At 30.8% G+C, this 9,278-nt stretch overlaps 3 protein-coding genes across 3 annotated transcripts; all 3 read right to left on the reverse strand.

The window, feature by feature from the left end:
• Positions 1-2,585: 2,585 nt before the first annotated feature.
• On the reverse strand, positions 2,586-3,094 carry AK88_03549 (uncharacterized protein; the record flags this gene model as incomplete). Its single annotated transcript, XM_012481160.1, has 2 exons — positions 2,586-2,856; positions 2,997-3,094. 2 exons carry the CDS (start codon positions 3,092-3,094, stop codon positions 2,586-2,588), a joined length of 369 nt encoding a protein of 122 aa, XP_012336583.1.
• Positions 3,095-7,327: 4,233 nt separating this feature from the next.
• Positions 7,328-7,663, reverse strand: AK88_03550 (uncharacterized protein; the record flags this gene model as incomplete). The annotated part of the gene is made up of 1 exon (XM_012481161.1): positions 7,328-7,663. One exon carries the CDS (start codon positions 7,661-7,663, stop codon positions 7,328-7,330), a length of 336 nt encoding a protein of 111 aa, XP_012336584.1.
• A 258-nt stretch (positions 7,664-7,921) lies between these two features.
• AK88_03551 (uncharacterized protein) lies at positions 7,922-8,394 on the reverse strand (the record flags this gene model as incomplete). The annotated part of the gene is made up of 2 exons (XM_012481162.1): positions 7,922-8,021; positions 8,051-8,394. The coding sequence occupies 2 exons, from the start codon at positions 8,392-8,394 to the stop codon at positions 7,922-7,924; spliced, it is 444 nt and encodes a 147-aa protein (XP_012336585.1).
• Positions 8,395-9,278: the final 884 nt, after the last annotated feature.

Here is a 9,278-nt window from a genome sequence, read left to right on the forward strand (position 1 = left end):
TTTTTTTTCTTCCTTTTTTCTGGTCCTTCTATATACTTCTACTTATAATTATGTATGATGAATGGTGCATCCATGTTTATAATTAATAATGCAACCGCGGGGATAAGGTAGTGTTTTCTCTTCGTCTTTTGTTTTAATTTATCACATATGCAGTTTATTTGTATTCTTCTCATTTCCTTCTTTTTATGAAGCATTCGTGACTTAATTCTCACCCATGGATATTGATGGACCTTATAAATTATTCTGTTCATTTTTCCGATGAGCTAGAAAGGTATGGAAGTTTTTGACTAATTTCTTTTTTTCTTTTTACTTAATTTGCGTAACGTTGTGTATCTATATGCCGTACACGCGCAATGGCTCAATATGAATGGGTGTAAGGTTTAATTAAGGTAAATGAAAAGGACGATCAATTGCATATCTAGCGTAAGGAAAAATAATTTTGTGTAAACTTACAAATTAAGGGGAAAAAAAAAAAAGAAAAAGAGGAAAATATGATTCTTATTATTTGTGTACTTGGCTCGGTAAGCACAAATATGTATATAACGTTTTGAACGCGGAATGGAATGGAAAAATCACCCGAAGGCATGGTGCACTTAGGGGTTATACAAAATTGGCTCCTTTTACGGCAGTTAAAAAGTACATTTGGGGTAAAACATAATTTTCATAGAATGAGCAAGGTTCATGCTAGAATAAGTATGTATACATGTATAAACCTGTATATATATATATATATATATATATATATATATATGCATAGCAAACATGGGCGCCTAATTCGAGTATACTCTAATGAACTAGTATACACCAAAAGTATTTGTGTCAACTTGTTCCAGAGACCTTAAGTGTTCATTTATGGCATTCGATGAATCATTTCCCTGCATCCTTACCAGGCTCGAAAAAACGTTATGGTGTGCCACAAAATTAGTTAATAGAATTGATGTAGTGGAAAGCAAAAAAAAAACTGCGTAGAGGTGTAATGATATTTAATTAATATAATGAATTTTTGTTTGCCACGTTTCCTAAATATGATTAGCTCTTTATTATCACATTGGTTCAATGGCACGTTTGAAGTAAATAGCGAATGCGGCGGTTCCTTTCGGACTAAACAGGAATTTTGCTTCTCCAACTTATTAAATTATGTTAGCGAAAGTTGAACATTCAAGCGTTAAACCCCTGTAGGCATGCTTTTGCGTCTCTATCAAAAGGTGTGTTCACTCGTTCGTTTGTTCGTACATTTTTAAGACAAAATTTGCTTCCTAATATGGTACAAGTACCACAGAAAGGGGGGAAAAAGCGCAAATGATAGTATGACCGTGTTTGTATGAATACATGGCCCATATATGTGTGTGTAGAGAACCAAATGCATTATTAATTCATATGAGGTCAGTAAGTAGTTTTTCCTTCATATATGAGGTTTTCTCCGAAGAAAACTCGCGGGATGATTTTTATCACAGGTGTTAATTTTTTTTCAAGTTTTTAAATATCTCTTTATCGGTTTATTTATTCTCATAAGCATGCTGAAGCAGCTCTGAATTGGTTTTTATTTTACAAAATTGAAGGTCGGTATATTGTTAAAAGGATTATGCCGGTGTTTTTATAAACAACAGGAAACATGGATAATTGACGTGCATCACGCGTATATGTGCGACATCATTTTCATGTGTGATGTTCCAATGTCGACGACTATGCGGAATAAATGCTGATGAGGATAAAATGGTGCTGTGATTTTTTCATTTTCCCATCGTTATGTGTTATAGAGCCACTTACGACATGCCCATGCGTGTTATAAAGTTGCAACATTCCGTTTTTTCCCAAATGTTTAATAAAAAAAGGCATAGTAACGCTGCTTCGTAATAAAATGCGTTTTTGTGACTATAGGGGGAAAACATTACATGAATGCAGACGATGTTGTTTATAAAAGGAGAAGGACAAAATGAATGAAATAAACCATAAAGGGAGATCATATTATCTCTCTGTGTTACTATAAAATGGTGCAACATGGTGCCAAATGGTACAAGCTAGGGTGCTAACGTAGCCCATTTTTTACACCCCAATTAGCGGCAAAATGTGGCATGAATAGTGTGTAGATGTACTCAATGCGGACAAACGCTGCTTGGTACGCACGAATTATCGGATCAGTTGGTGCTCCAACATAAGTGTACACATCGTGGAACAGAATAAAGCTTCATTACGATTATATGGCATCTTTATAGGGTTACCTTCCAAGGGCAAACAAATTAAGGTAATATTAAGAACACAGCATGGGGAAATATTTTAATATATGGTTATACAAAAGAATGGTGCGGAACTGCTGGCCGTAAAGGCCTTCTACGCATAAAACATTAAAACGAACACGGAATAAACATTATGATTGACCAGATGACTGCATAGTTATTATGCAGCAGTGAGAAGCAATCATCAAATTCATTGTCCCATTTGATCGGCGTTACTGTGAAGCGCATTCAAATGTGTGTGCTACTCAACTGTGGCAATTTTACAAGGTTTTTCCCTTCAGTATAAACAGGTCAGGAAAGTTAACTTCAATGGGGCAATCTTTTTATCTTCCACAAAGGCTTAATACACAATTATGGGTCGTTCAGTTTTGCGTTCTTCATAAAAAGGTAAAGGATGACATCCTTGGTAAAAATTGAAATTACTAATACAAAACTGAGCGCATACTGCAATTGTTGGGCGTACGAACATTTATTGATGGAGTAGTCAAACGAACACGAAGATTCAGGTACCATATGCATGTATGACATTAGGAACAATCTACTGTTTAAGACAAAAATACAATCATAAAAAGTTAACGAATAGTATATTTTACATTGTCGTACAATGTGGTTAGCTATTACACTGAATTTTATTTTAATATTAAGAAAACAGAAAAAATTAATTAACAAAACGAGTTAGCTTTTACTACATGTGTGGGACAGTATTATATATTTATGTTACTCTTAGTGGGGACAAACTGCAGAACATGTGTGTGGAATTACTTTTTATATGGCTCATACATTAAATAAGCTAACAACACAAGTCTTAATAATGTGAACGAAGAGACACTGTAAAATAGATGCGTATTTTTATATTCCATTTAGTATTTTTAGTTTCCTCTGGTGATACCTATGTGACCATTGGTGCGTGCGTGTGTGTATGGAGAGGGCGGTATACCTGCTTTATGATAAGGCAAAAATAGTACCCACAATAATATATGTGCCATCGTAACCAAAGTTACTGTGGACCATGTGAAAGAGAATCTGTAAACAAAAATGATACAGTTGAATATATTACACATTTCATATATGCATAGAGTATAATGTGTATAGGGAGAGGAGTTCATTTAAAAAAGAGGAACCTCTTGTACAATAAAAATGGTATAATTTTTAAGAAAAGCGAAAAAAAAAAAAAATGAAACAGCATGGCAAAATATAATGCACAATTCGCACAATTAATACATTTTATTATAAACTATTCCGCGCGAAATATATGTATATGCTAATTGTGCACGTAAAATACGCTCAATAAATGGGATCATTATTGCGCAATGTAAGGCAACATCCTTACTTCCTGACTCTTGCTCTTACGGCTTAACCGTTAATGCTCAGGCGTCCCTCGTCCACACTTTCGCATTCGTCTTGTTCTTTTTTATGAATTACCAATATTGTAATAATCAGAATCGCATAATTCATTAGTAATACGGGCCGACCATTAAAATCATGATGTATGTTTTAATCAAAAAGAAAAAAAAAAAGGGTTTTATTATGAATGTGTGAGTGAATGGGCAGGGGAAAATTTTAAATTAATGTACTAATTATTTATGTGTAATTTGTTCTTACTATTTTAGCAGATACAATGATGACGGTTAATAATGTTAAATAAAGGAAAATGCAGGGAAAAAAAAAAAAAAAATGTAATGTATTTTCCACTCATGTTCGTTGTCATCAATCATGATTGGTTCGTCCGTGGCATTCAGTAAGGTCTTGGGTTAGACGGAAGAATTAATCAACTCCCTCTCAGCCATTTTTAATGAGGCTGTTTTTACTTGATCTTTGTAATTTTTTCTGCTTTATGTATAATTGAATATAATCTGAATGAATGATTTTTCTATAATTATGAACATATGTAGTTATAGTTATATACATTTATATATAAATGTGGGCCATGGCAAATTTTTCAAGCACCTTTAAATATGTATAAGATTGTGTTATACCAACAACATGGGACGTATATTTTTGGTATAAGGCATTTGGCATTTATTTTTTGAACGTAAGCCGGTGTGTAGGCAATCTATTGAGTTATTTCAAATCTTTCGGAAGTGCTTTTAAAAAAAAAAAAAAAAAAAAAAACCTCCTTGTGAACAGAAAGCTGTGAGTGCTGTTGTTTGAATAAAGAACATTCGTTTTTTTATAAATGATGTTTTTGAACGAAATATTTTTCCCCTGCATGTGACGTCGATAAAGAATGTAAGTTCAACAATACAATAGCGCTTTAAGCCACTTCCCTTATTTGTTATCCTTATATCGACATTTTTCAGGCGCAGCATTTTTAGGGAATACAGTTGCAACATAGTATGGAGTAGACAAATAGCAAAAATGAATCCCTTGCTTTTACTTAATTGGATGCTTTGTAGCTATGTTGCTATGTATATGTACACGTATGCATGTTTTATCGGTGCTGCCACTTTTGGCTCATGGAGTAAATGTTTTGAATTGGTAAATTATGCTTTTAAAATAAAATGTTTTCGTTGCACTAAACATTCCGCGTCTTACACAGCATAATTGGTTTCAGCTGAAAAAAAAAAATATTAAGATAAGAACGATGCACATTCACATTATATTGCATGAAATAAGAAAAATTGCAACAATTATCATCATGATAATGCTGGAATAAACATATATGTAAAATATATAATACAACGTGTAACGAAACAAATTAATGATAATACTCGTAGTATTATCATGTTAAAAATCTTTTGTGTAAACACACATACTTTACGTTATATATTGTTAAAAACTACATGAATAAATTCAAATATAATAAACGTTATACGTATATATATACATATATATAATACGAGAGCAGAAGGATGAAGTATAAGATAATATCGAATATTATGCTGGTCTAACAAAAAATGAATATGTAAATACAAAGATCATTTTTTAGGAATAACCTAAATTATATGAGGTGTAAACATTATTATTAATTTAAAATAATTACATATTGACTCGCACTTAATTGAAATTAAATTTAGTCATTATATTATTTTAACAAACAATATAATGATGTTTATATGATATTTTATTGTATTATTATTCTTATATATAAAATACATATGACAATTGCCAAACATATATTCTGAAAAACTGTGAGGTAAAATACACATAACCATTTGTAAATAGTTATACATATATTCCTGCTTCACTATTAGAAATGTTCTATGAGTATATGAAAATTTTGAATGAATAAACTATCTCAATAATCCTAAAAAAAAAAGGAAGAATTCTTCAATTATGCATTTTACCAACTAATAGCTACAAGTTATCTTTTTCGGAAGAGTTATATATTTCATTCATTTAAAATGTTACAACACACTCTTCTTCAGGGTATTATTCTCATCAGCGTAGAGGTTGCAATTCTATTTATGTTATGGCTCTCTTACATAATACCACACTATTACCAGACGAATTGATATATAATTACAAGAACTATAAAATAGGTTTCTCGTATTTATATTTTGTAGTTCTAATTATTTTATATGATTTTCTAGTAACATTGTTATGACGTTTTACATATATAGTAGTACACATATAATGCAAGCTGCTGCTAAAAGTTAAATTAGTACTTCATGGAGTGAATACATTTTACAATTATGCCCTATCTGATGCGTATTATTGATAAGCTCTCTTAAAATAAATTATCCATTTATGCCTTTGTTTAAATTACATCTTCGAAGTATAAGGATATAAGTATATCAAATAGGCAGCAAACACTTAGCTAGTTTTGTTAAATTGGAAATTCTCATAACACTGTCCTGCATATTCTCTAATTGTATGTAGACGCTAATGTTAATAATTTATTCTTGATGTTATCCATATTATATAACATAATGTGTATTTGACATATCTATTCTTTTCATTAAATACAGTACTGTGATACAACATTCTTTTGGTTGTGTTAAAACTTCCTTTAATTATAATAGCTTACATTGCATTACAACATTATATATTATAGCCTGTTCTTAAATATGCGTTCAATTCAGATGGGTAATTGGTATATATATATATATATATATATATATACGTACCAACATTTTACAATATAATTTTCCTGTACTATTAATGACCATTTTTATAGGTGACGCAAAAAATTCAAAAATTTTGCTGTGCTTTTTAAAATATACTTCCTTCTATAGATCTAGGAATTTATGTATGTCATGTCTTCTATTTTTATTTTAAATATTAATAATATAAAATTACTATATAACAACTAGCTTATTGTGAGCAAATGTCTAAATGGTGTCTTTGTTATACAGCTTGAATTACAGTACACGCCGCTTAAATTATCTTAAAATTATGTGCAATTTTTGAAATTGATTCTCCTTTTTAACATTTTCATATCTTCACACTTAGAACACCCTATAATTGTATTTACGCGAATATACATCCAAAGCTTTCTCCCCTGTGTGTGATAACTATATACTTCAGGTTATATATTCATTAATTAGACTCCATCTTCTTCAATTGAATTAACATCTTAAAATATTTAACAATGTTGAAAAATAAATGATTCGAATTAATCCTTAATCTATTCTACTGTGTTATCTGTAATTTTTGGGAGAACACAGCTAGCCATATTATATCATTATCATAAAGATTCTCTTTGAAAAACGCAGTAATTAATCGAATTATTATACCTTTTTTAAAAAAAACATTATTCACATAAATGTTCATGGTATTTAATTCTAGTACACTTGAATAAAATTAAAATAAGATTTTTCTTGTACCCAATACTTAATACAAGTTATATAAATGAAACTATAATAACCTTTTCGTTTTCATCCTAATATTCTATTGTGGTATGGGATTATATCCTACATAATGTGTATTGTTATTCAAATTAGCACGTTCATAATTTGAATGGTTTTTATAATTTCTCTCTCTTTCATTATTTCCCCTAGTTTCATTTCTTTCTTTTCTTATTTCTCTTCCTTCTGTTTCCTTTTTATGTTTTCCATCCTTACTTCCTCCTTTTTCTTTTCTGCACGTTCTTTCATATCCACCATTTCCTCCATTACTATCATATTTTTCTTTTCGTTCTCTTATTTTGCCTATTCCTTTCTCATGACTCCTTTGTATTCGTTCTTGACCACATTGCTCCTGTTCATGTTGTTCTTCCAGCAACTGTTCTTGTAACCATCGTTCCTGTCGCATTCTTTCTTTAGACAGTTGTTCCTCTTGCCATTGTTCATGTTGCATCCTTTCTTGTTGAAGTTGTTCATCATCATATTGTTCTTGTTGTAGTTGCTGCTGTAGCCACTGCTCTTGTAACCATCTATTTTTTTGATATTGCTCTTGTTCATATTGTTGTTGCTGCATGTGCTGGTGTTGACTTTGGTCTCGCATTTGTTGTTGCTGTTGAAATTGATATTGTGGCATTTGTCCATGTACCATTAACGGTTGGGATACTTGTGGTTGTAGCATTTGTGGCTGTTGCATATGTGGTTGTAGCATTTGTGGCTGTTGCATATGTGGTTGTAGCATTTGTGGCTGTTGCATTTGTGGCTGTTGCATATGTGGTTGTTGCATGTGTGGTTGCTGCATGTGTGGTTGCTGTATATGCGGATGGGACATTGGTGGTTGTGCCATTTGCGGCTGATATAATAATGGAATTTGACGCATTGACCGTTGCATAAAAGGCTCGTTCATTCGTTCATCTTCTGGTGATTGTCCCGAATAATCATACTTGGAAATTCGTTCAAAACTTCTTTCGCGCGTCTTACCTTTCTTTTTGCGTAATACGAACTAAAAAAAAAGTGAAAAATATATAATACCTTTGTTTCATAATTATTAACTTTGCACAAAAATAAAACATATACTCACTTTTATCGTATGAACTCTTTTTAACGTAATTTTTATTTACCTTAGCCATAATAATGAAAGCGGTACCAAAAAATACGAAAATAAAAAAAGCCGCAATTGGAATGGCTACTCTGGGGTTTAGCCAAATACTTCCATTTGTGTCATCAGTGCCGGACACGTCACTATCTATGCTTGTACTCAAGAAATCAATGAGCTTAGGTACTAAACGTATTGCAGCATTAATTGTATTAGTTAAAACATCTCCTAATGCTCCACCGTCAATTGTAACAATTTGTCTTTCACCTTCAGTTGCCATAACGAAATGCAAGCTGAAAACATGAAATATTCTTATTATATTATGATAACTTATTATTTACATATGTTATAAAAAAAAACATATAAATAGAATACGTTATAGGGTCATTTGTCTTGAGTATTCCTCCGGTTAAAATTTTTCTCATTATCTTATGCTTTTCGTACATTTATCATTATTGTTTAATTATACCATATTGCTCTTTTCACGTATTTGTTCAAGAATCAAAAATTTTACATTTTTACCACAAATACTTGAATTACACTCAATTATAATTGACACATCGATGTACAATGCTATTTGAAATACTAATCAAATTATAGAAATGATTAGATTTCTTCCATTTATGCATTTTATGTTGTACTACTTCTTAAATGATATCTTTATTATTTGAACTGTTATATACTGCTTCCATTACGAGGACGTTTTATACAAAAAGTTTCATAAATGTTGTGTGATGCCTTTTTGTCTTCATTAAACATAATCTTTTCATAGTGGTCCAAATATTAGGTGCAATACTAATTATCGCATGTGTTATAATTAAAAAAATACTAAGTGTGTACACGTGGGATGAATGTAGCTACTGCTGGATATTCTGCAAAGGAATATTTCTGAAATGCGTTTTTGTTAATATATAATTTTCCGAGTTTACAACATTACTTCAAATTATTTATATTAGTACATGATGAAATTATTGAAGACAAATCATGTTAATACAAACACACTTATATATATTTATTAACATTACACTGAACAATTACGATAAATTGATCGTTACATACACATATAAATGATATAATGTTCTAGAAATTTTAATATGCATACTACATTAAAATAAAAAATATAACAAATTTCATTAGGAAAAATTATAATTAATATATAAAGTT

This window comes from Plasmodium fragile (genome assembly GCF_000956335.1).
Source record: "Plasmodium fragile strain nilgiri unplaced genomic scaffold supercont1.41, whole genome shotgun sequence".
Taxonomy (NCBI): domain Eukaryota; phylum Apicomplexa; class Aconoidasida; order Haemosporida; family Plasmodiidae; genus Plasmodium; species Plasmodium fragile.